Here is a 27,986-nt window from a genome sequence, read left to right on the forward strand (position 1 = left end):
GCCGTGTGAGCTGGTGCATTATCATGATATAAGAGCCATGAATTGTTGGCGAAAAGTTCAGGTCATCCAACTTTTTCATGCAGCCTTTTCAGCACTTCCAAGTAGTAAACTTGGTTAATTGTTTGTCCAGTTGGTACAAATTCATAATGAATAAATCCCTCTGATATCAAAAAAAGTTCGCAACATCGTTGAAAACAAGTTTGCGAACTTAATTTTCAGACCTCGTATAAACCCGAAAAGGTGACACTGTGTACTAAATGAGTCCCCTTCCTTGTGGAGTGGCCTCCATTACTTTGAAGACTTTGCGTAAGATGAGTTTAGACCTTGCTTTTCTGAAATACCTTTTCTCTGAGAAGCTTTATGCCCCAACCTCTCTTTGTTACGCTTCACTGTTTCTATAGCAACCATAGAGGAAAACTTTAATAGCATCTATAATCCAATTCTATTAGGACTCTATCATAACCAGCTCATGTTGTTATGATGTAGAATATTCATGAGATACTCTTTCCCATCCTTCCTTTTCAGGGACAAATCAACAGAAGAAAGGCTTATTGTACACCTTAAACTTACACAATGTTATAGGTCAATTATTTCTCAAAGAAAAAAATATATAAAAAAGAAAGTAGGTTTAAACTCGTGGTAACATCGGGTTAGATATCAGTAAGAACTTCCAATGAAGGACTGTGTGAGTAAAGGAGGATCTGGACTTGCCTCTTCTGGTTTCTATTTTAAAGTCATGTCTACTAACCTTTTTTGATTGATAGTGTAGAAATACTGTCTAAAGATATATCATGACTAAGAAATGACTTCTCAATGTTGAAGCAATAATATCTGGAGCAGAACTTTAATGTGACACGTATTTTAAAACATGTCCTGTATTCACCACTGTGCTCTATGCCGTGGGGCATAGAAAAGAGTTATACAATCATTCTTGAACTGAAGGACTTAATGTTTCACAGTTCTAAGAAAAAGAGGATATTAGAATTAAGTTGAGCCTTTACACTACATTTATTTGACAGAAAAGTCTATTACTGAGGACATGTACTGATTGTATTTTTATTGTAGGAAAGGAAAACAGAGGTGGGATGGCTTTACGTGAAGGCATAAGCGGGAGCCACTCCATGCGTGCACTCTGTCACCTCAGGCCCAGAGCTGCCTGGGTTGGTCGCCTTCTGTTGGGGTCAGTCTTGTCTTATTATCCCAGAGTACTGGGAAAATACCATTTTATACATGTGCTATGGCATGAAACAGTCTGCAGAATACTGCCACAAATGGATTTATGCATGTGTGAGAATCCGGAAGTCCAGGTGCTCTTGACTGTACTTTCCAAGTCTTCCCAACAGACTTCATGGCACGGTTGATATATTCACATTTGAATTCCCAAGGAGAGCATATTGTTCAGGAAGCGACAACAAGAGAACGTCAAGGAGCAGGGAGTGATCAACTGTATGAAATAAGGCTGATAAAACAAGAAAGATTAGGACTGAGACCTGACTATTGGGTTTAGTTGCGTGGAGGTTACAGTGAACCTTGAGAAGTCATTTTGGTGGGCACGAAAGCCTTGGGGCATGGATTAAAGAGCAAATGGGGGAATTGGCGACAGTGCTATAGATGACTCTTCTGAGGAGCTTTGCTATGAAAGGGAAATGGGGCAGAAACTGGATTAGGATGTGGGGTCAAGAATTTTCTTAAAAAGAAAGGCGGAAATATAGCATGTTTGTGTGCTAATGTGAATGACCCATTAGAAGGTAAAAACTGACGCATAGGAGAGAGTGGGGGCAGTTGCTGCCGAGGTGTCTGTCCTGAAGGAGGTGAACAGGGATAGGATCTAGTGCAAAAATAGACACACTGGCCTCACACTGGAGCAGAGACCCCTCTATAGTAACAAGGGAGGAGGCAGAGTACATGGATACAGATGTATAGATAGGTGGCGGGTTGTGGTAATGGCAGTAGTGGAAACTTTTTGATTGCTTCCATGTGAAATTGAAAGCAAGGTCAGCATCTGAAAGTGAGGGTGGAAGCAGAGAGAAGGGATCAAGTTGTGAATTCTCTGTTTAGGAGTTTGCTCTGTTATTTTTGGGAGTTCTCTGCCCCTGACCCCAGCTCTAGAGGCCAAAGACCATGGTGACCTGACAGACCCTCCTCATCTTTCCAGGTTCTAGGCTGGGGATTCTCGCTTGATAGACTAGATCCAGCCGAAGTCCCTTCCTGGAGCCTGTGAGTACTCCTCCACAGTGGCTGCAAGCTGTTCGAAAACATGTGGTGAATAAAAAGATACCTTTTTAGAAACCATACCAGTGTTTTCCAGTTTGCATTGTTCATATCCTAAGTGTCAAAAATCAACTGAACAGTAGAAAACCTGCCTGCCTACGAAGAGAAGAATCAGAAAGATGCATTTGTTCCACGAAAATTATATTTGCAAGGAGACAGTGCTTTTCTTTTTTTAAAAATTTATTTGTAAATATTTTATTCTTTTGATGCTATTATAAGTGGAATTGCTTTCTTTCTTTTTATTTTTAGAAGGAGGGCGCAGCTGACAGTGGCCCATGTGGGGATTGAACTGACACTACCAGCACCACACTCTAACCAACTGAGCTAACCAGCCACCCCTTTTTTTAAGTCCTATCATAACATCTACTTTCATCAAACAGTGAGAGCTTATAAGATCTGTGGTCTAGGACTAGGAATATAGGTTTTCTTGTGGTGTCTGAAGGCTCAAAAACTACCGAGACGGTGGTCCTCAAACTTGAGCATCAGAATCGCATGATGGAGGGTTTGTTAAACTACTGATTGTTGGGCTTCATCCCCAGAGTTTCTGAGTCTGGGGTGAGGCCTGAGAATTTGCATTTCTAACAAGTTCCTAGGCGATGCTGTGTTGCTGGTATATGTTTTGAGAACTATAGCCTAAAGGAGTTGGCTTCTGTTTCTTTTTTTTTTCAATTTGGTCACATATATGCAAAAAGTACAGTTTATTTTCTTAAATAGCTACCTGTGTAATTCAGCACTTTGTTTTGATATCTCATGAATACTAAGGGAAAACTGAATATTTTATTCATGCAATGTTTAAAATTAGGATTATGAAGTAAAAGCAATACCAGAAAATCATGCTTCCCTTTGTTATTTATCAAATCAAAAGGTCTCTGGTTTCTTGCAATACAGGAGGTACTTGTGTGGCATTTTCATCTTTGCTGACACCTTTCCCATGCAGATCAGACTTAAATGAGGAAAGCATACTCACATCCTGGTTAAAAGAACCCCGCTAGTAATGTCCTCCAATTAGGAAGTGTTTTCAGAGGACCCCAGAATTCTCCGTATCCTAAACACTACTGGTTGAATTGAAAAAAACCTTGAATTAATAGATGGGAGAGGGGAGAGGAACGTAGTCCCTGGGCTACATTACTGGCATCTGCGGCTTCGACTTACAGAAACAGATTATGACACCAGATTGTCTGGGTATAAATCCCAGTTCTGTCACTTATTAACTTGAGCTAATTATTTAATTCCCTTGTGACTCCGTTTTCTTGAGATAGGAATAATAGTACTTACCTCAGAGGAATATTATGGAGATGAAATGAGTTAATATGAGTAAAGTGCTTCTTAGAATACTGAGAAGGCACAAAGTAAATGTTAGATATTTATTATCCATAAATCAATCTATCTATAAAACATAATATGTACCTTTCAACAGTATTGAGTCTTAAATGAACTGCTAAGTGAAAGTATCAAGCATAGTGAATATGCCCTAATGTAGCTGGCTTAATCTGATCTTTTTCACCTCATAATGTATAAAGTGCTTCCTTTAAGTGTAAAGGTGAGTACAGTACAATATTTTGAGACACATTCACATAACTTTTATTACAGCATATTGTTATAATTGTTTTATTTTGTTGTTAATATCTTACTGTGCCTCGTGTATAAACTTTGCCACAGGCATGTATAGGAAAACCAGTACATATAGGGTTTGGTACTATCCCGTTTCAGGCATCCACTGGAGGTCTTGGAACATATCCTCTGTAGATAAGAAGGGATGACTGTAGTGGGTAGAGGCCAGGATGCTGTTAAACATCAATGCACAGGACAAGCTGCCACCTTAAAAAAATGATACATCCGTAAGCGAGCCAAAGTTGAGAAACCGATTTGCGTTGTCTGGCATGAGATTAGTATGTGGATGTTCATCTTGGTGAGAGGCCAAGTCGGTGATGTGTTGGTAAATATTTGACCTGTTTCCATCCCCACCGCCAACGAAGCCCTGATTTATAGATTATTTCCCAATTTCTGTGGTGTCAAAGTACCCACCGTACTGTGGCCCATTTCAAACTACCTTTATGTCACTGACTGTAGAATTAGGAAAACATACCAAACCATTATCATTCCTGGACGCATAGGGTTGGGGGGCGCAGGTTGTCTACTGGGTTCTTAAAAATAGTACTTGTATCTGTCTGTATCTCCTGCTTGCTCCCTTATGGTGTGCAGAGGAAAGGGTAAAATCATTGTTACTCTTCCCATCTTGCTGTTTAGTTTCTCTAGAGGTGGGATTACTGAATTTGAGTTTAGCACGGGGATGAATAACAATCCTGAATGCCATAGTGTCTTAAGTTCACAAGTAGAGTGTTGGGACAGGGCCAGAGAGCAGTTTCCAGGCTCTTGGCCTCCCATGGGAAAATACTGGCTTGGCTCATAGCCCATGCATGCGCAGACCACCTGAACGAGGGCCTCCCTCCCTCGCCCCTTCTGTAACCAGATGGCTGTGAGCCACTTTGTTCAGGATGCTACAAAACTGCCGGGTGCAAGTGCGTACGTTGCCGATGCGGCTCCTACGTCCTGTGTCTTGCTGGGCCGCCAGCGAGACTGTGGTGCAGGAAGACCCCTGGTTGGGTATTGGCGGATGCTGCTTCCTGCATCTCCACTGGCGGCCTCGAGACTATAACTGTGGTATGAACCCTTTACCTACAGCTCCATTGCCTTTTTTCGGCCTCACTGAATCCAAGAAACTGCCAGGAGTCAAACTCCTGCATTACATAGAGACAAGGAAAAAAAAAGGGAGGAAAATAGGGCCTGGAGGAATAAATAAAAAGGGAAAGGGTGGAGGAGAGTAAAGGGGAAAAAAACAGAAGAACTACGTTAAGTGTGAGAAGTGTCTGCTGACAAAAAATGTTAACTATTAAGACAAAGAAGCAATACAGAAAAATGCAGATTACAGTTAAAAAATAATAGCATCCTGACAACCTCCCCTGACGCATCCTGTCCCCTAACCCTGTATTCCTTCTCTTGACTAATGGTGTCAACTATCTGGTCACTCAAGCAAGAAACCTGGGCATCACCCCAAACTTCTCACTCTGACTTCCCCACTTACAATTGGACACAAAGTCCTAGTCTCCCCTTTCTTATCTGCCTCCTTGACTCCCAACTTAATTCAGGCCCTAATTATTTGTGGCCTGGACTATTCCAGTGGTTTCCTAGAATGGCTCTGCCTAGAATTCTAATTCTCCTCCACAGAATAATTTTTTGAAAATATAGTGGTTAAGAGCAATAGACTCTGAAGCCAGACTGCCCTGGGTTCCAATGATTCCATTACTTACTAGTCGTATAATTTTGGAAGTTAACACCTGTTTTAGATCATCTATAAAATATGGACTACGCTAGTGCTACCACACAGGGCTGCTGTGAAGTTTAACTGAAGTGTGCTATATGGGAAGGACTTAGAATGGCATTTGGTGCATAGTACGTGCTTGTTTCCAGTTTATAATGCTTTTTCAGTGGTTCCCTCTGCCTGGAAAATTCTCCCACTCTCACTTATCAGCTAGGCAAACTCTGGCTCAGTCATCAAGTCTTACCTCAAGAGTTTATTTCTCATGAAGTTTTGGGCAATGACTATTTAGGCATAGTCTCATTTCTCCTTACCTCCTCCTCCCTCCCCCCCCCCCCCTTCATCTCGAACCTCTCACTGCACTCAGCACACTATGGCAATCATCTGTTTACAGATTATGGAGTGAACTATTTGAAAGCAGGGACAACAGCGTTTTAAAAAAAATCTTCAGGACATACCTAGCACTGTGCCTGACACATACCGTGTTTCCCCGAAAATAAGACCGGGTCTTATATTAAGTTGTGCTCCTAAAGATGCATTAGGGCTTATGTTCAGGGGATGTCATCCTGAAAAATCATGTTAGGGCTTATTTTCCGGTTAGGTCTTATTTTTAGGGAAACATGGTAGTAGACAACAGAAGCAATGAATACTGTTAACTATGTATGGGTATAAGAAAGTGCCAGGAAAAACTAGGAAAAAAGAAAACACTTGTTTTGCTATGCTGACATTTTAGCCCTTGTTTTTATTATTTTCATGTGGTTTTTATAATACAAAGTTAAAAATGGCTCCCACATATTGCCCTTCTTCCCCTTGGTTAAAAATATAGACTGGATCCATAAAATGGACTACTGCTTAGTAATGAAAAAGAAATTATTAAATCATGAAACATGGATGAGCCTCAAAAACTTTCTATTAGTAAGTGAGACACACTCCGATATTCATTGCAGCATTATTTACTGTGGCCAAGATATGGAAACAACCAAAGTGTCCTTCAATAGATGATTGGATAGAGATGTGGTACATATACACACTGGAATACTATTCTGCCATAAAAGATGAAATACTGACATTTGCGACAGCTTGGATGGATCTTGAGATTATGCTAAGTGAAATAAGTCAGACAGAAAAAGTCGAGAGCCATATGATTTCACTCATGTGGGTATAAAACCGAAGGCAACAAAGGAACAAGACAAGCAAATAAACAAAAGCTCATAGATACAGACTAGTTTAGTGGTTACCAGAGGGTAAGGGGGTAAAAGGGGATGGTAGAAGAGGGGGTCAAATATATGGTGATGGAAGAACTGACTTTGGGTGGTGAACACGTAATAAAATATATAGATGTATTATAGAATTGTATTCTTGAAACCCAAGTAGTTTTGTTGACCATTGTCGCCCCAGTAAATTTTAATTAAAAAATAAGTGACACACACACACACAGACTGCAATGAGCCTACCTGAGTTAGGATGCCTGTTACAGCACTACCCAGCTGTGTTACAACTGCTTAACCTAAGGCTGTTTCCTCATCTGCAAAATAAGGATAACAGTACTACCTACCTGATACCGCTGTTAACAGAGTTAAACACTCATATGCTCAGTAAGTGTGAGCTAAAACAGTCATTTCTACAAACATTTTCAAGGACCTCAGAACCCATTCTGTCCATCTAATAGTTTTGCACTGTTCTCTATACCAGTTGCTTGCTGCAGTCCACACCCATCGCCTGAGACCCATCCTCCTCTTCTCCTCCTTGAACCCGTTCAGTATAATTTAAAAAATTATATTCAATCTTGAAAATCAGATTAAACAGAAAAATTAACTCGTTGGAAATCTCACCAGTTAACCACTGCTAACATTCAAGCACACACCTTTTTAGACTTTTTCTTATGCAAATACGCCATTTTTTAAAAAACGAGTTTATATTATACAAACTGTTTATACTTTATAACCTCTCCTTTTACTTACCACGGTCCCTCCCCCAGACCCACCCCTGCCCCCCTCTGCCAGCTTCCCCTAGTCAGCCTTTATCTGAACCCCAAGCCTCCCCTGAGGCCAGGTTCCCGCCCCACCAGCCAGAACCCGGGGCCGCCCCGCCCCCGCCGCGGGCGCCTACATTCCTCGGCCCCGCAGCCCGCGCTCGCTGTCACCGAGGGCCCGTCGCTCGCGGATCCTCCGTGAGACCCGTTTCCGGTGGGGCAAGGGCGTCGCCAAGGCGGCCCGGCGCCTGCTCGCTCAGCACCGCCGGCAGCGGCCCAATGCAGGCGCAGCGAGGAGCTCGGGGAGGCCACGGACACCGGCCGGGCCGCAACCGGCCTGGCGGGGATCGCGGCGGCGAGCGGACGGGAGCCACAGTGGCGGTGGCGAGAGGCGGCGGCGGGGACGAAGGCAGCCGCCGGGGCCGCGGTCGGGGTTTCCGCGGCGGCCGCGGAGGCCGAGGAGGCGCCCCACGAGGTGGCCGCCGGGAAACAGGAGGCCCGGGCGCCAAGGCCAGAGCGCCGGTAAGAGGCGATGGTTGGGGCCATGGCCCCGAGGAAGCGGGCTGGTGGGGTTCCAGCCGAGAGACAAGAGTCGCAAGAGGCGCGCGGGGCGGGGGCGGCGGCGGCGGCGCCTGCGCGGGAGGAGCGGAGGGCGGCGAGGGCGCGCGCCGGGCGTGCACGTGGCGCGTCCCCGTGTGCGCCGCTTGTCTCCTCCCCGAAGGGCTGGCGCGGGGCTGTCAGGTCCGAGGGCTTCCCCAGCCTGCGCGAGGGGTCCTGGGCCCGTAATGGTTAAGAACCCAGGGATCGAGGCTGTGTGTCAAGGCAGCAAGCCTCGTGGGCACGTTGGGTCCGGGTGGGGTGTCAGTGGGATTGACCCTTGTGGGGTGTGGGTGCGGCCAGGGCTTGGTCATGGGCAGCCATACAATACCGGGAGACATTCCTGTGATTAGGAGAGAAGGGATTGTGTGTGTGTGTGTGTGTGTGTGTTGGTCTGTTGTGTTCACTGCCTGTCTGCCTGTGCAATGCCTGACACACCACACTGGGCGCGTAGTAAATGTTTATTGAATGAAAGAATGCCACGGTCGGACTGGACTCTAGTATTTGGGGGCGGGATCAGATACATAGTTTTCTCAGTTAAAAAAAAATAGTGTAGTAGTTCTCTTTTGTTATATGTATGTGTAGAAATCAGGGGTCACTGGCCATCATCTTTCTGAATTTTCAATCTGTCAATGTTTCAGTAGTCAGGTTTTAATTTCAATAGCAATATGATTGATGCGTCTTCCTCACACATTCATAAGGAAATTTAGAGATGGGAACAGGGAATGAATGATATGGGCAAACTTAACTCCACTGATGTCTCAGCTAAAGGAGTTAGATTACTGCCTTTTTAGGAGCTGTTCTGCTGTTACTTTAACATTTGTAGTACACAACTGTCTTTATGTTTTGAATTCTCATGTGCATAGATTAAACAATTCTTTTTTTTTTTTCGATTGAGGCAAAATTTCCTATTACTGAAGTATTTACAATACCTTCAGGGCACAGTAGGTAAGACATCCCTAAAGATAGTTGTATACTGAAATATAGAGTTGGAAAAAAATCATAAACCTTAAGATTTTAAGTGTAACATATTTAACCTTGTTAGGATTAAGGAAGTAATAAGTAAAATTTGAGTGAGATATGAAATTCGCATTATGGTCAGCTTATCAGGAAATGAGATGCAGATCAATCTAGTGTATGTTATATATCACATTTTGTCTTCGTAACAACATTTTTATATTCCGGGGGTGCCAAAAAAATGTATACACATTTTTAAGAAAGGAAAAAACTATTAAAATTGTAATACTGAATATATGCTGATAACAAAAGATGAATACAAGTCATGTGTATACATTTTTTTTTTGGCACCTCATTTTTTTGGCACCCCTGGTATTGTTATAATTTTAATACAATTATTTCCTCTCTTAAAGTGTATACCTTTTTTTCAGCACCCTCTGTATATATAACTTTATATATAACTTTATTACAGCCTTATTTAAAGCAAGCTAAGTTGTTTAAGCAACTTAATAACTTTATATATTATTTGATATGTATATATATATATATATATATATATATATATATATATATATGAAACATCTTCATTTTTACAGTTTAACTGACTTGCCTTTAGCTATCAGCTAGTGGCAGAGCTGGGATTTACACCAAGCTGCCCTTGAATCCACTATGTTTTATCTGTTACACTTGTGTGAAGCAATCACTGCTTTATTGAGAACAAAGTAGACACACCTGGGCTGCAGTCATCATGTTTTAATAGTAATTGTAGTAATGGTAACTTTGGTACTTACTAAAGTGTCTGGCACACAGGTCTTTAATAACAAGTGTCTCTAACTTGAAGTGAGTGAATGAAGGTTCTTTTCTGTCTTACTCATTGCTGTTGAACTATTATAAATTGAGTAACATCATGGTCTATCGTTTAGAGAATGAATAACATTTTTTTTGATTTATGCTAATATTGTAACCCATTCTATTAAAATTTTAGGATTTTGTCCTGTTTTTGGAATGGTCTTAATAAATCCATCTTATATTTTCTTTTAGGATTTTCTCACTTCACAGTTTGATTCAGTATGTCAGTGCAGGTGAATGTGTGGCACAGTGCCTGGGACATAAATAATGGCTGCAGCCACCACTGCTTCTACCACTGTTACCACCACCGTTGTATTTTCAGGCAAAGCTGGATGAAGAGATGTTGGAAAGATTATTCATTCATTTTGGTTTGAGATGGTGACCTCTAGGTCCCCTTTCACTTTTCAGATCCAGAAGTACTGTTCGTATTTAGGCTTGCTAAGAATAACATTATTGGTGTCTAAAGAGTAAATGGGTCAAGATTGATTGAATACCTTTCTAAATATATGCCAAAATCATTATAAAAAAATTTTAATGATCTGTCAGCTGACAACTGGATTAGGCCCTCCATCATTTTTTTGGAAGCAAGGAATTGGAAATTACCTGATTTGCAAAAGGACTTTTTACTTGGTCCTTATAGTTGTACTTCCTCAACATCTGTAACTGTATTTAAAATTACCATTTTGCTTGGGGGCTCAGGGAATGCACCACAGAGTGAAAATGGCTGAGAAGGAGTTGCCCTGTCCTTAACTGCTGTCTAAGATACACTGCTTTTAGGAAAGAATATGGACACTGATTATCTGAAACTTGATTCCCTTAAAAGCATCCTTGCTCATATAGCTCTTGGAAAATCTTCATGAGCCCCCGGTTGTATGTGTACTCCATTTTGCAGACTGTTGACTGAGATCACATTACATATTACTTACTTTTTTTTTTTTTAAAGTAAGATTGTTTATTGCATGTATTCATTCACCCAGAGGGTTTGTTTTTGTTTTTTTGGGGGGAAATTAAAATACGTAGACGATTGATAGAATGAAGTCCCTGTAGTACACTTAGTCCTACCTTTGTGTCCTTTTGCTATTAAGGACTGATACAAATTCATCGGATCCCTGTTTCTTTAGTACCAAGTCAAACTTATTTTAAGGGATAGTAAACACATTTTAATATTAATTAACCTAAGCAAAGTATAATTGGAATGCCAGGACTGTTACCAAAAATTCATATACAGAGGGTGCCAAAAAAATGTATACACATTTTAAGAAAGGAAAACTGTATTAAAATTGTAATACTCAATATATACCAATAACAAAAGATGAATACATACAAGTCACGTTTGACTTCTGCAGTTACAAGAGGTGCTCAGAGTGGTTACCATCAGTGTCCAGACACTTCTGATGACGGCGAACTACTGCTTGAGCAACGTTGACCAAAGTGTCCACTTACATATTTTTTTGGCACCCCCAGTATATTCTTGGATTATCGGTGTCGTGATTCCCCCCATTTCTTTATTTAGCTGAGATTTTGTTAATGGATGTGTATTCTGTGAAATAATTAGTTACCATATTTAGATTTCTATAATCTCTGGTATAAAAGGACCATTAGCTGCATTTTGGGAAAATTTATATTATTTAGCCAGTATTCATTCTCAAAGTACATTCTCAAAATACTGCAGTGTGAATTTCATTTGAATAGAGGGTGTGGAATCCTTCATTCTATTGTGAATCTCAAGTTCATATCCCAGGAATTGGATTCATGCTATTGAGGACTACAATATTTCACCCTCACGTTTTCCTTTTACTATAAGGCTGATAATAAAATAAAATATCTTCATTTAATAGTTGGGCTTATTAAAGCCTAGTCTTATATTACTGAAGAAGGCTTAACCCCTGTTCCAGATGCACAAACTTCAGGTCCTTCCAAAGAAGTTATGAGTTTTCTAGAAGCAAAGCTTGATAAAAAATGAGTATATTTCTAAAGACAATGCTTGCTTTTCAATTTCCCTTACTGTTCTTCACCTCACGGCCAGATTGTGTTTTGGTTTGCTGCTTCTTTTTTTGTCAGTATGATTTTGTAGAACAATTCCTGTTAAATTTTAAAAAGTATTTCTTTCTTCTTAACAGCCACGAGAATCACGGTATTAATAGGTGACCAGAAGATGTTATTTGAAGAGCGCATATACTTTACATACACTGGAAAGAGAAATTAAGCAGACAGTTGATTTGTTTTTCATTTTTACAGTATGGAAGTGGACTGAAACTAGTTGGTTTTTAGACAGAATTGTCAGGGAGGAGGGCTCAGGTTTGCACCTCATCTGAGTTTTCCACTTGGGTTCCTGGTGGGCAGGGGAGGGGAAAAGTGCGGCTGAAGTGTGGGGATGAGTGTCCACTCTGGTGGGTGGCATCCTTGAAAGCCTGAGTGGAAGAATTATGGACAAACTGTAATTATTATTTCAAGGTAGTAGGTAATATAAGTTTACAGACAAATTAGTAACTGGCGTATAACTTCTCAAAACCTACTAAGTAGTCTGCTTTTTGCCTGTCTCTCTTCATTTTTTCTCTCATTTTTTTCCCCCAACCTCTGTTTTTTTCAGGGGGATACCACATGGTGAACAATAATGTGTGTTTTGGAGTCTAACAGACCAGTTAGAAGCTTGTCTGCAAACCCCAGATGATCATGTTAGTTTGGACAGTCTAGGCGCCTGTCCTTTCTTCCGTTTCTCTCTCACATATACACGAGATATTCCTTTTTAAATAAAGAAATAAAGATTAGAAAAATCTTTACGAGGAAATAGTAGACATGATGTCCTGTCATCCCTAAACACTTCAGTATGCGTTTCCTAAATGCAAGGAAATCTCTTACATAACCATAGCACAATATCAAAATTAGAAAATTAGTGATACTATTATCTAACCTTATCGAGATTTTGCCCTTCGACCCAGGGACATCATTTATTAGGCTTTGAATCTTGAGACAATGACAAATAGATGTAGGAGAATTAGAGGTTCGCTATGGCAATTACTATGGCATCCTAACTAGTTTACTTCTGTTATGTTACTGTGGTTCAGTTCTCAGATGCCTGTTTCCTACTTGTTTTTTCCCCTCACCTGGGGAAAAAAGACTTCTTATCAGTTTTATGAGCTACCTGAAATTCTTTTAGTAAATTCCTTTTCTGCCCAAGTTAGCCAGAATTCTATAGTTTGCAACCCACACTCTACTGTTACAATTTTTACACTTTCTATTTTTCAAAATCTTACTCATCTTCGCACGCTGAGTTCACATGCCACTTTTCTGAGTGAAGCTTCTGGTTTTCCTCACTTAGTGATGTTGTACTTTATAAATATAGCACTTATTTTCATTCCTCATTTTATTATAGTTATTTACTTCTTGGGTATCTCCTTCCTTAATTGTCAGCAACTTGAAGGCCTGTATATGGTACAGCACTGTGGTTTTTGAAGCGAGTTCAGTAAATGTTTGTTGAATGAGTTATAGCATGTAGAAGGTATTTAGAAGGTCAATGGAGCAAGCCAGAGAGAGTGTGTTTTTAGGCAGTGTCATGCTGGGAGTTCATGTCAGGAGGACCCTTTCTGTTTCATTTGCCTTTGTTCTACTAGTTCGAGTACCCTTCTGTTGGTGGTTGAAAGCTCAGTAATTAAAAAGTTACTGCTCCCCCAATGGCCAGATTTATACAAGAGCTTTATTCACACTGGATTTTATATTCTCCTAGTTCTAAAGTCTATTAAACTTTCCAATTGAATGCAAACGAGATTTTTTAAACTGTGAGACTGAAACATGAATTATACTATCCTGAGGTCTAGTATCTATAATAAACGCCTTTTCACTATTTTGTTCACTTTTTATCTGTTTTAAACTTATTTGTTTTATATATTATTCAAGCTTGATTCTTATTTTGTCTATACTTTGGATCTCTTGCCACTTTTCACCTTTGCCATTCTTTGGGTCACTTATTAAATAGAAAGTTTTTTGTTTTTTTTTTGAGCTGATTGTATAATTCTGTGTTTTTTTTTATTATGATATATGAAATGTTAGATTCCATAAGTAATTTTAGTGTTTATTTTTGTTTTTTAAACTATTTCTTAAGCTATTAGTGATAAATTGGCAGAGTAGATTTTTTAAAAATTTAAATAAGAATTTATTTAAAAATTGTGCTGTGTTTATTCTGTATTAGAATAATGGGATTGGAGAATATTTTTTCTAATCTAGCAGGGAAAAATTAAAGTATACCAGCATTTTAGTAGTCCTCCTTTATGCTGTAAAATTAGGTCGGGACCAACTCAGTACACAGCATTTCTTGTGCCTCATTTTTTTTTCCTCATGCATAATTTTTTGTTACACATCACTCTAGGAAAAAGATATTAGCGTCATAGGAACACCTTTAAAACATGGGGAACATAGACAAGTATCTAGTAATTAGCGACATTGACATTTTTAGCATAATGGTAAAATTCTAGGGTAATAATGGTAATGATATAAAGGCCCTTGATGATGGCTGACCTTATTCAGGTTGTGGCAGCCGGTAGTGTCTTTTCTGTAATATCTTGTGCCTTTATTTAAAAATTATTATTTTATTAATTTTGTTTCTTTTGATAAATGGAAATTGTAGGTTCTTTATTTACTTCAAAGAAATGGTGGAAATGTAAACTAGGTTGCTTACAAATATTTAAAAACCTGTGTTAATTTCCTTGGTGATAAATTTCCTGCTGAAACTACTGTGTTTTCCCAAAAATAAGACCTAACTGGACAATCAGCTCTAATGCATCTTTTGGAGCAAAAATTAATATAAGACCCGATCTTATTTTATAATATAAGACTGGATCTAATACAATATAATATAGTATAATGTAATATAATATAATATAATATAATATAATATAATATAATATAATATAATACTGGGTCTTATATAAGACTGGGTCTTATATTAACTTTTGCTCCAAAAGATGCATTAGAGCTGATTGTCTGGCTAGGTCTTATTTTTGGGGAAACATGGTATACAGAAAGTCTTCAAAGTGATGTTTTTAAAGAAGTGTTGATCATATTCAGTACTGGCTGTACTCAGGTACTCTTCTCTTGGTGGAGTTAATACAATTCATAAATGAGGCAATTTGACATCAAAATTTAGCTGGTGGCCCAGCAAATCTGTACTTAGCAATTTATAGATAATATATGAACAAGTCAGCAAATATAAGTAGACGATTGTTCATTGCTGTGTTGTTTAAAATAAGCAAAATCTGGAAACAGCTTCCTAAAATCTCTGTTGAGAAGGACTGGTTAAATAAATAATGGTGTGTCTGTGCAGAGGGATACCATGCAGTTGTTAAAGAATGGGGGAGATATGGAAAATGTCCAATACTGAGGGAAACAGTTACTTCAGAAAAGTTGGTACAGTATCATTCCATTTGTGTGAGAAGAAGATATTCATCTGTATGCAGGGAATACTTCTGGAAGGCTGTCTGGGGATCATACGGTTACCTTTGGGGAGTAAGACTAGGAGACAAGGAGGATGAGAGAACTTTTCCTTCTTTTTTAATATCTTTCTGTAGTATTAGAATTGTTACTTTATTATCATGAAACATTGCTATGACTAAGGAAATAATAAAAGTTAAATGAACTCAAACTGTTTCTTTAGAGTAAGCCCTAAAAGAAATGCTCACTTTTAAAAGATTATTAGAAGCTCCCTGTGAAAGATGCAAGCAGTATTAAATGTAGTTCTACAGATGAAAAAATAGCAATTGGGTGGAGTGAGGCCTTTTTAAGGATACAGCTAAGCAGTTGGTGGTGGGATTGATACTTGAACTTGAGGTTTCTGACTTCTAGGATGAAATTTGATTTTTTGTTTATGAATGATCAAAACAACTAATTTTGAGTAGTTTTTTTTCCCTCCTAGAACAGTTACGTATTTTTTGTGCTTTCCTATCAAGCATATGTATCTTTCTAATATAGCAAATGGTTAGGCTACACTGAGTTATCGTTCATCCTTTAAATCTGTTGACTTCAGCTTTTCTGGTTCATTTAATGCGTATCTCATTACTCTTTGAGATGGCAGCAGGTGGAGTAATAAACATGGAGATGGGGATTTAAGGTTTCTACTGAATGACTTAGGAATTGAGCCTCCTGCCCAGTGTCCTAAAGGGTGTGTGGCGTCACCATACTGTACTCCCCAGGCGGCAAAAGCCGTACTCCCATTTCCCAAATCCTAGTTCTTTAAACTTAAGGAGTTCTAAGTGGGCCACTGTGATATGTGACATTAAAAAGACTGGAAACATGTGCTTCCCATTTGCCTTCCCTTCTCAGTTGCTTTCTAAATTTGGGACATTTATAACAAGCAAGTATTAATTCATCCTCATTTTCTCTACCACTTATAAAACATTTAAATGTGAAAAGGCTTTAAGCGACTACTCAGTTTTAGAATGCCACTATTATAGTTTATAATCAATTAAATCATCCTGATAGGTTAAAAAAAATTAAGTGTTGGATTCAGATGTGCTCTGTAAGGATGCATTCTGGAAGTGCGGGTTGCTGAAACATGACTGAAGTGGGGATGCTTCATTTCCCTCTACAAAAGTTCTGCTTAAAGGATTTTATTTTAAAAACAAGAAGTGAGTAGTAGAATTAACATCAGATGTGTAAGTACTTTTCGGCCTAATCAAATAAATGGCAGTCGAGTCATCCATCAAATGAAAGTTGAACTAGGCCCTTGTCCATGTCCAAAACAACAATACAAGGCAGTTTCAGGCCACTCCCAGCCTTCATCTGTTGCACAGAATGTGTGTCTGTCTCCTCACAGCTGAAATGAAACCAGCCACCAAAGCACAATTTTAGCAGTGAACAGCAGATGGAGTCAGCAGTCTAACGTTTTTCCAAATGGGAGTAACGTTCATTTTGTACTAGTCATCCAGCAAACAACCATGGAATGCATGCAAAGCGGAGTATGTTCAAACCTTAGCTGACTAGGTTAAAATAACAAGTGCAGCAACAAAATCTTGATAGTGATTATAATTCTTTACTTCTCAATTTTGACTGCTTCCTAGATTGTTGATATTTCAAACTGGACTGGAAAATCTGAGAAACGATGTACACTCATCATTTTCTTTTGTGTTTCTCCTCCCCTTATTTTGTTAGAGTAGTACAATCTTGCCCATAGAGGAAAAAAGAGTAAGAAGCAGAGAAATAAGTTACAGTAGAAAATTATCTTTTATAAGTGCGGTTTCTTTTCTTTTGGCTGTGTGGGCATGATCTCTGACTGATATCAGTGTGTATGTCATGGCCAAGGGTAATTCAGGCAAGGATAATTAGCGAATGTGTGAGTTTAATATGCCGTCTAATATTTTATCCTTAACATAGGTATTTCTAGGTGAAAATGTTGACTCAGCACACCTCAATCTAACAGTTAATTTTTAAATCTATGAGGATGATTTAATTGATTATAAACTAATGATGGCATTCTAAAACAGAGTAGTCTTTTAAAGGCCTTTCACATTTAAATGTTGTACAAGAGAGAAAGAATAAGAACAAATTAATACTTGTCTGCTACAGATGTCCCCAGTTTAGAAACTGACGTGTATTGTAAATTCCACATCTTGTATGTATTATCATATTTGTGAAATTTCAATAGTTTCATTTGTTACTGAGCATTAATGGCTTAGAGTCAAGGTAGAATTTGCATCTACAGAATAAATTTTGTGGAATAAATTACAAACTTTGGGAGTTGTACTTTTCTTTTGTGTTATTAGCCTCCTCTGATATATTGACTTTCATTTCCACTACCTTCTTAATTTTCTGAACTGTAGACACTGAGTTTACAGTTGCAGTTTACATATATATATATATATAGTGATTTTTTGGTGCCATAGCCATCATTACCTCCCCACTTCCAAAGCTGGTATATCTTTAAATACATTTATTTTAAAAGAACAAATTAAACAGAATTAAACAGGCACCTTTCTTTTTTAGTGCAGGAACTGACTATACATTGTATAAACACATACAATTGGCCCATTTTTTTCTGTGTAACTCCACATATATTAATGTATTAGTGAATATATAAGTTGAATATTAATATGCTTTTTGGAAGCTTTTTATAGTCCCGGTTTCCTTTTTGTTTATGGTAATTTATATGACTTGATAGTTTTCCTTAATTGATATTCTCTGGCAAAATAGCTTCCCTTTTTTGTTTTCTGACCTAAGTCATGATTACTGATGGTGTTATGGACTGAATGTTTGTGTCCCCCCCAAATTCATATGTTGAAGCCCCAACACCCAGGTGACTGTATTTGATGATAGGGCCTTAAAGAGATGATTAAGGTTAAATGAAGTCATAAGGGTGGGGCCAAATCTAATGCAACTGGTGCCTTTATAAGAAGAGGAAGAAAGACCAGAGCACTCTCTCCTTGACACCTGAGGGCAGAGCGAGAAGGCCGCTGTCTACAAGCCAGGAAGTGGGTCTCCCCAGAAACTGAATCTGTTGGTACCTTGATCTCGGACTTGCCAACCTCCAAAATTGTGAGAAATAAGTTTATGTTGTTTAAGCCACTCACTCAGTCTGTGGTCTTTTGTTACCAGTAGTTCAAGGTGACTAGTATAGATGGCTAACTTACCACAAATATATATATATTTTTTTTTCAGTAGTGTAATGTGAGGACTTCAGATGAAGTAGAATAAGAAACTGAAAGGAATTTTAATGCTAAGGTCACCTGACTGTTGAAATGAATACTCCATCCTGCTTTTTGCTGTAGCTTACATATATCAGTTCTTTTAGTTCCTGGCCTTTTAATTCTCTTTTTGTGATTGTTTACTTCACACAAAGGAATAACATTTTTTTGTTTTCCTTTAATTAGCATGTGGTAAAAATGCCACCTGATACTGGTTTAAAAGGACTCTGGAAGCAGGAGAGTGCTTTCTATAGGCAGTGTATTCGTGTTTTACTGTTGCTTTATTGTCCTGTTAACAAATTGCCACAAACTTAGTGGCTTAAAACAGTACAAATTTATATTTTATAGTTCTGGAGTTTCCAGGTGGGTCTCACTGGGCTACAATCAAGTTGTTGGCAGGGTTTGACTCCTGGAAGGCTCCAGGGAGAATGTGTTTCCTTGCATTTCCAGCTCCTGGAGGCTGCCCACTTTCCCTGACTCTTGGCTCCTTCCTCTGTTTTCAAAGCTAGCAACATAGCATCTCTCTGACTTCTCTGGTAACATCTCATTCCCTTTTTCTCTTTTTTGCCTCTCTTTTCCACTTGTAAGGATTCTTGTAATTACATTGGGCCCATCTGGATAATCCAGGGTAATCTCCCCACTTCAAGGTCAGTTTATTAGCAACCTTAATTCCCCTTTGCTGTGTAACCTAACATATACCCAGGCTCAGGGGATTAGGACACATACATTTTGGGGGGCTATCATTCTGCCTATCACAGGCAGAAAGTGATATATGTAATAAGGTATAGAAAACTTTGTGTTGACAAGTACGGGAGTCCTTAGCTTTCAGCCTAGCTTTTCTGGTGGAATCATGCTCTCTGAGTGTTTCTCAACCGTGTAAATCCATGTCCTCTTGTGAAAAACAAAAATCTTGTCTATGGTCAATAGTAAACATTTTTTTCCTCTAAAATAGTCACCAACCCCCCGACAAGTGTCTTAAATACAGTTTGTCACACCTATATTTCGCCTGCGTCTGGGCCATTGTTTCAGACTTCTGGATTATTTTAGGCTCTGGGATATAGCATTCATACTTTTGTTCAGTTCAGACTTAAAAACATGTGTAGTGTTTGCTTTATTCTTATCACCAGCACCATTTCCCCTATAATAGTGATTATTTGATGTTGCTGCTGTTGTGAACTTATTTAGAGGTAAATATGCCTAACAAATATTTCATAAACTTGTCCATGTACTTAAGATGTAGGTAGAGTGTGGGTAGTACTTGTTCAGAAAAAATCAAAGACTTACAGTCTCCACTGCTTAGTTGATTTAGAAGCTAATTTTCAGTCTCGTTGTATCAATCTGAAACAACTCGTAGCAATAGGCTAAGGTGATGGCATTTGTTGGCAGGTGATCTCAATTCATGTATTCTGCATATGTAGTTTTAAAAATAGATTTTACTTATTTTTGGGGAAACAGTAGGTAGATATGATATCTCATTCTTTTGTGAGATATGATAAGGTGTGAGATATGATAAGGTGTGTATCTGATAAGTTTTTAAACTTTTATTTATTTATTTGTGTTTTTCCAGGACCCGTCAGCTCCAAGTCAAGTAGTTGTTTTAATCTAGTTGTGGAGGGTGGAGCTCACACTGGCCCATGTGGGGATTAAACCAGCAACCTTGTTGTTAAGAGCAATGTGCTCTAACTAGCTGCCCTTGTGTTTATATTTAAATAAATTTTTAACCTAAGAGCTACATAATGAAACATCATGAATGAAATGATAGATGTTTGAGATTAAGAAAAAATTCCCGAAAAAATACATTTAAAAGTGTGTGTGTGTATTTGAGGAAATCAGGAGTGATAGATAAAAATAATATTGAAGTTGGGCTTTGGGTACCCGGGGATTTAGTGTACTATGTTTGAAGATGTTTGTAATAAAAATACAAGTTAAAAAGCTAAGTATGGTCTTTCAATTTTCTCTTCTAGTAGAAAAGAAATAACTTTGGCATTTGAGAGTATTATTTATGGACTGTAAATAGTATTATTTTTGAGGTGGATTAATTATGTTTCATTCATCTTTAAATTTGTGATTTGACTTTGTTTTGACTTCTTGGTCTGTTAATACTGAGTTTGAAGTGGGTTTGAACATTAATTAGGTTTAGCTCTGAGTTTGAAAGTAATTTTGTTGGTTGGGATTGAGAGTGAGAAAGATTGTTAGATTAAACCTTGTATTTTCATGTCTCCATAGGTCTGCCTTCCCATTATGTAGGCTAAAAATCCAAATTTCTCACCGTGCCCTATAAGGCCCTTTATGATCTGATGGTTGCTCACCTGTTAGACCTCATTACTTTGCTATTTCCTCCAAGTTCAATCCAGTGTAGCCATAATACTTGCTTTCTTCCTGATGCTTGAATGTGACACGGTTGTTCTCTCTCGAGGGCCTGTGCACGTGCTGCCTGGAACATTCTGCTTTCTACCCCCAGATCCTTGCATGGCTTGCTCCTGTATCCTTTCTGGTTAAGTGTTATCTCTGAAGAGGTTTCCCTGCCTATTCTATATAAAATAGTGCCCTCATCATTCTCTAAACCCTTACCCACAGTGTTTGTCACTACCCAAAATCACTGTGTTATGTATTTATGCAAACAGTATATATTTATTCATTTGTTTGCTGTTGGACTCCTCCAGTGGAACGTCAGCTCCACGAGGGAAGGGAGTTTGTCTTGTTCACTGCTGTGTTCCACACACATTACACAGTGCCTGGTGTAGCATCGGCGCTCAGTAGCTATTTGTTATGTCACTGAATAATGGACTCTCTTTCAGACTGGTGTTACATCCAGGATTCTGGAAACATTCATGTTCATTTTCTGTTAGCAGGTTTATGCTTTTCCTATTACCACTAGAAGCAGTAAAGGGAAGGTAGGTTTAGCTGTACCTCTGAAACCAAATCCACTCTCGGGGCTCCTCCCTGGATACAGTCCTTGTGGGGACAGAGCCAGGAGTGCAGTTTCCAGGCTCTCGGCCTCACATTGAAAGGTGCTGGCTCAGGTAGTAAATGGCCATCAACTGGGATTGGATGGCCATCAGCTGTGGCTAGTTGGCCATCAGCTGTAACCAGTGAGCCATTGGCCACTAATATAACTGCCGTGGCTACGCTAGCAGCAAATGGGGGCTAGCAAGAAGATGGTGGCTGGCAGGGTGGATTGCAGTTAGGACGGCAGGTTGCAGACAGTGTGGCTCCTGCTTCCTGTGTCTCCAACCCAGCTGCCAGCGAGACTAGTGGTATGACTCCCCTACCTATGGCTCTGTGGGTGTTCCTTTGTGGCCTCATCATGTCCTGCGTTCTTATGTGGGGAGCGGAACCAGAGACCTCACCTGACACCCCAGAAGAGACCCCGCAGGCCACCCTGCACGACAAATGGCGCAGCGAGCAGGGTCCCCCGCATCACAGTCCTCTATTTTGCCAACAATGGAAACAGCCAGAATGAGTTTCATTGTCTCTGCTAAAGAAAGAAGCATCTGTCAGAATTTCTAACACGCTTTTTTTTCTTTGATGTCTTGAGCAGCCTGAACATGTGTAGATTAGTTTTCTTAGCCTCTGTCAACAAACTTGACGAGCAGCTGTTTACAATGAATAGTTAACCACCCGCTGGCATCGTTAGCGTGGCGTGATTGGGAGGGAAGGCAAGAGCCGGAGGCTCACAGAGTGGGGGCTAGAATAGGACAGTGTTCCTGAAGTCAGGAAGTTTGGTTTTTCTTTCCTGTCACATTTTTTAAGGGTATGAAATAAATGGTGACACCTAAGAGGAGGACAGAAATGTGCGCTGGCTGTCTTGGTTCCATAAGAATTAGTGATAGGTTTTCTCTGGCCCTGGCACTGCCATCAAGTGGAAGTGGAAATGGGCTGGTGCCTTGGCTCAGGTGTGCAGAAGCTTTATAATGTGAAGTGGTCAAGAGAGACGCTGCTTCAGCAAGTAACGGTGAAATTACCGGGCAGACAGGACCAAGATGAAAGGAGCCCACTACGACCTAACTCTCCTGCTGATTGCAGCTGAAGACTGTGGACAGATTGATTACTTGGGGACTCAGAAAAGCAAAGAAAAGCTGGCAAATTGAGAAGGGAGTGAAAACCCAAAGAAGCAATCTGTATGGGGGGGTCAGTGGGGTGAGTTTCTCATTGTTTTTGTTTTCTCCCTGGCCTGGAGGCTGGTTCGCCACAGAACTGCAGTGGTGGTACAGAAGTAGCTAAAATCCTAGAAAAATTCCATCTTTCTGGCCAGAAAACCAGGAAAATGCAAGTTGGAAAGTGTAGGGGTGTCCCTCCCTTTTTGGAATCAGGGGGGTGGGTCAGGGCAGACCCCTTAGAGAGCCTGGGCAGGTGGTTGTGGCAGCAGCTAAAATATCTGTAGAAATCCTGTCATTCTGGCCAACAGAACTGGAAACAGGGGCCCCTGCCACCCAAAGACTGTGAGAGAATGCTTTTTTTTATTTCTTTCTCTTTCTCCGCTTTTTCTTTTGAGGGGCAATGTGGGCAGCTGGAACTCCAAGAGAAACCCCACCTTTGGGCCAGGTGATTGGGAGAGTCCTGGAGAGGAGAGAGCTGAAGGGGATCTTCTCATTGTGTGAACTGGCCTGAGCCCCGGGCTCGGTCTGAGCTGTGAGCAGGGGATACAGACCTGAGGCAGCAAAAGCCTATTGAGTACTGAGGTGATACTGGAACCATTGCCCACAAAAGATGAAACAAACTTGCTGTCTGAACCCAACCAGTTAAACAGACTATTTACCTAGGAAGATATGTTGATGGCAAATAGTACAAGATGTTGAACATCATTTGTTATTAGGGAAATCCAAATTAAAATCACACTGAGAAATCACTGTACGTATATTAGAATGGCTAAAAAAAACCTCCCAAAACCTGACAATACCAAATCTTGGCAGTGTCTTATCAAGTTAAACATACACATATTACATGTCTCAGGAATCCCACTCTTAGGTTAATGTATTTACCCAAAAGAAATGGAAACTTATGTGTGTGAATGCTTATAATGGCTTTTTTCATAATTGCTAAAAGCCAGGAACAACCCAAAGATTCTTTGGTGAATGGATGTACAAACTCAGGTCCATCTATGCCATGAACTGCAACTTAGGAATAAGAAGGAATGAACTACAGTTACAGCGACATGGACAGGTCTACTATGAAAATACAATGTGAAGTGAGAGAAGTCTGGAGGAGTGGACAGTTTTCAGGTGATGGGACTGTTCTGTTTCTTGACTGTGATGGTGCGTGTTTCCCCAAAAATAAGACTTAGTCGGACAATCAGCTCTAATGTGTCTTTTGGAGCAAAAATTAATATAAGACCCGGTATTATTTTACTATAAGACCGGGTCTTATATAATATAAGACCGGGTATAATATAATATAGTAAAATAAATACCGGGTCTTATATAATATAGGACCCGATATAATATAATATAATATAATATAATATAATATAATATAATATAATATAATATAATAATTTTTGCTCCAAAAGACGCATTAAAGGTAATTGTCCCGCTAGGTCTTATTTTCAGGGAAGCACAGTGGTTACATGACTCCATTTGTCTAAACTCTTAGAACTTTGTATTTTGCTATATGTATTTTACTATATGTTATGATTTTTATCAGATTCTACAAAAGTACGTATTCCAGACTGAGAGGACTATTGCTTTTCACTTGAAATACTTGGGTATTTAGTGGTACATCACTCCTCTTCAGAGGTGAAAGAGAAAAAGAGCTTGTCTATTCGGCAGACTTGTAAATCTGTGATTTCTTTTTAAAAGCGTTGTGACTTCAGCCAAGAACATCCCTGCTCTGGATCAGGACTCTGTTCTTGTAGAATCTCACTCTTATGTTGTTTGTGTGGCTCCAGGACCATTAGACGTAAGACAAAGAGGAGTTTCCCTTTTTCACCTTGAATGCACCGAATTGCCATGGCTAAAGCCTGAAGACTGGTCTTGGGGATGGTGCAGGAGGAAGCAAGGTTTATCTTGCTGGTGATTGTGACACTTTCTTTGGGATAGCCCCTCTCTGTTTCCCAGGGTCCTCTTCCTGTCCCGTTTATTCTCTAGGGCTGTCTGAGACACCCCATCCAGAGTTACCTTAATGATGTATCGCACTCCAGACCTTCTCTTGTCAAAATTCTGATGACAGTGTGTTACTCTCAGGCAAGGACTTTACATTTCAAGTTACTTCTATTTAGTCAGTGTTGCCTCCCTAGAAATCCCTGGGGTGGGGGGGGGGAGGACACTGTTTCAGGGCAGATGAACCTTTCTGTGCTAAGCACGTTACAGGAAGATGCAGCATTTCCCTTCTGCCAAAGCTAGAGTTCATGTCCTAACAGGCTTTAGCTTTTTCAAGTTTAATCCTCGATTACAATTTTAAATTCACAGGCCTCCTGTTGGAAGGAAGCAATACTAGGGTTTAATTTGTGCTTCTTCCACAAGAGTATTTGGACACTGTTGGTGGGGATCTAGAGAAGGTGGAATTAAGTGTTGCTTTAAATTTCTATGAAGCACACAGAGCCTCGCACTTGTAGAAAAGACAAGGCGCACATTATGTTAGTATTGCCAGCTCCAAGGGAATTTTAGTAACATACAGTCAGTCATTCAGGCCCCCAGGCTGGGGCCCAGCCTCAGGGCCCTTAGCTTGTGTGCTCTGTCTAATCCTCATCCTGGGATTTGCATTTTGTCCTTGTGGGTTGGGAGCTTTGAGAAAATCCACCTTTCTCTAATGCAAGGTAAAAAGCTTGCTTCCTTCCTCAGGCGTCTTTGCTGCCCTTTCTTTTAATTAAAGTTTTTTCCTCCCCAGTGTTGGAAGAGCTTCCTAAAGGTCACACTTGAAAACGGCTGCAGAAGGGAAATGCAGAGTATAGTATTCCGTCCTTTCACAGGGGGTGGGGTGGTGGGAGGTGGTGGTGGAGGGGGTTTTGTCTCTCGAATCTCTCTGCCTCTGAAAAGTACATTTTCTTTTTCTTCTCAATTTTGGTTAAAGTAGTACGGCTTGGAAGGAAGACTTTATTGCTAATATGTAGCCATGATGTCAGATGCTGGCTGAGGAATGAGAGAATGCAGTTCAGCCAGAAAAGAAGAGCTTGCCAGCTGGGCACCTTTCAAATGTCATGCATTGTGTGGCAAAAGTAGATTTCAGGTTTAATGCATGCCCTTGTCTTCATTGCACACAATGCTGTCTTATTCCGTCTGCAAAATATTTGCACTTGAAATCCCTAAATGTGGTTTTTGCAGTTGTTGTCGTTTGATTTCTATGGGCTTGCAGGGAGCTCGCTGACAAGAGTGCTGTGAGCCTCCCGTCCTTTTCTCTTCATGTCGATGTTGTCATGTGTGAGTGCTCTTGAAGAGAAAAGATTTTGATGTAAAAAACATCCAGCCAGCCCACAGAAGAAATGTTATGCATTTTCTACAATTGTATTCATCAGGGAAGAACTGAAGAGGAGGATAAATTCAAAAGAGGAGCTTTAAGTGGTAGAAAGCAAGAGAAGGTGGAAACATACATCAAATTATTTCCTAATTGTCAGATAAAATAACATGTACAAAGACAGACTTTTCACATGATTGGTCTAGTGATTCCCTCTTCATCATTTGGTCAGCGTGTGTTTATGGGGGCTGTCCCACATGAAATGAGTGCTTAAAAGGAACAGAATTATGGCCCATTTGTTCTTTTCAAACAGCTTTTAAATTAAACAGCTTTAACTGGCTAGGGCTTGAATATGGCCCTTGTCTAAACACAGAACAACTGAAAAAGTTTTTGTGGAGGTATTATCTTGTATCTTCTGAAATTTGACCTTGTTAAACTTACAGCTTTTTGCTACAAGGAGAGTAAGAGTGTAATGTAGTCAAGGGACCCGAATGAGGTAATGTGTGGAGCTTTTTGAAGGCACATGGATTTCTAGCGGCATAGCTGTAGTTTACACCAGTCACCAATGGAAGCACAGTGAGAAATGCAGTCTGTTTGACTGACTTGTGAGGTGGTACGAGAAGTGTGTTCTACCAGATGGTGGCATTAATCCTTTAATTAACAAGACTAGGTTAAGATTTAGATTACACCTGTTTGGTCGAGTTTCCTTTTTCACACTTTACCAGTTTGTCACCAGTTGACATCACCTTCTGTTTTAGTTTGCTCTGAGGTACTTCTGACAATTTTTGCAAATGCTCACTAACTCCCTTGTTGAATTGCGTCTTTTTCTTTATTGTCGTTGATTATGTTTGTCCCTCTTCCCCCAGTCGCTGGTCATATTTATTCTAACTGTAAGTGACTTCTTATTATTGAGCTATTCCCCAAAAGTGAACCTTGCCATTTTCAATGATTGTAATGAATGGTTGCAGGGAATAAGTTTTGGTCAGAGATTTGTTCTCTTGTGTGGTTGGTTCTTGGAGTGGGTACATGACCTACTGCAATTGTATTTCATCTGTGTATGTATAATTGATTATGTGTAAGGAAGATATGCCTATCTTCCAGGGCTCCTTGAAATTAAATAAGATAATTGAATGAGAATGAGTTTTGAACGATGCAAGATAGTGTCATTGATTTAGGGAGGGTGGTTTCACACATTAGAAGATGATTCTTGAATCATTAGTCTCTGGCTTGCTACATTTCATCTGCGCTTTAGACAGTCTCATTATTTTTCTCTACCGGTAGTCAGAAGTTTTGGGTAGAACTTCCACAAAGGCTTTAGAAACCAAGAGGCTAAAAACATTGGAGACAATGATGTATTTTACTGAGATTTTGCTCAGTAACAAGATTTATTTGCAAAAGCCCTGGATTTTATTCTTCCTCTGCTAAGACCTTGGTCAAGTCCTTTTCTGAAGCTGATTTCATCCCTGAAACCCTGGGGCTTAAACCAGATGGTCTACAAGGATGCTTTAAGAAAGAGAGAGGATTTTGTTTCAAGCAAATTTCTAATTTGCCTCCTTGGATTAATATTGTGGACCAAATTTGTAAAGGTATTGGTAAGGAGGTCTATTCTAAAGGTAGAAAAGGACATTATCTAGCAGTAAAACCTTTATTTTGAGGCATGGCAAAGAGTAGAGGACTTAATAAGAAACTCTAGAACTTATTGAACCTGCTGTTTGCATTGGATAAAGTACAACAGCCTACATAAGAACTGTATAGGACATTACAATTCTTCTAAGTGTTTTTAGAATAAATAGTGGGCAGGTAACAAAGTTTTCAATCCTTTTGGAAGCTCTGAATAAGGCTTACTGAAATCACTTGCCTTGGTCATTGGCATCTTATTAGAATTGATGGCTACATAGTAACAGGGACATTGCTTGAAAAATCTGAAGTGATACATGTTTCAAAATAGTTGATGAGAAGGAACTTT

At 39.7% G+C, this 27,986-nt stretch overlaps 2 protein-coding genes across 2 annotated transcripts in view; one reads left to right on the forward strand and one right to left on the reverse strand.

Moving 5' to 3' along the window:
* The window catches only part of CHRM5 (cholinergic receptor muscarinic 5), a 74,707-nt gene that overhangs the window by 15,061 nt on the left and 31,660 nt on the right, over positions 1-27,986 (reverse strand). The window lies entirely within an intron of this gene.
* The window catches only part of AVEN (apoptosis and caspase activation inhibitor), a 144,771-nt gene continuing 121,590 nt past the window's right edge, over positions 4,806-27,986 (forward strand). The window contains exons 1-2 of the mRNA XM_088796940.1: positions 4,806-4,932; positions 7,591-8,081. Of these exons, the coding sequence (XP_088653066.1) occupies positions 4,806-4,932; positions 7,591-8,081 (618 nt within the window). The remainder of the gene's footprint in view (positions 4,933-7,590; positions 8,082-27,986) is intronic.

The sequence above is a fragment of the Rhinolophus sinicus genome, chromosome 3, assembly GCF_057876585.1.
Source record: "Rhinolophus sinicus isolate RSI-liver-muscle chromosome 3, RSI-T2T, whole genome shotgun sequence".
NCBI classification, from domain to species: Eukaryota; Metazoa; Chordata; class Mammalia; order Chiroptera; family Rhinolophidae; genus Rhinolophus; species Rhinolophus sinicus.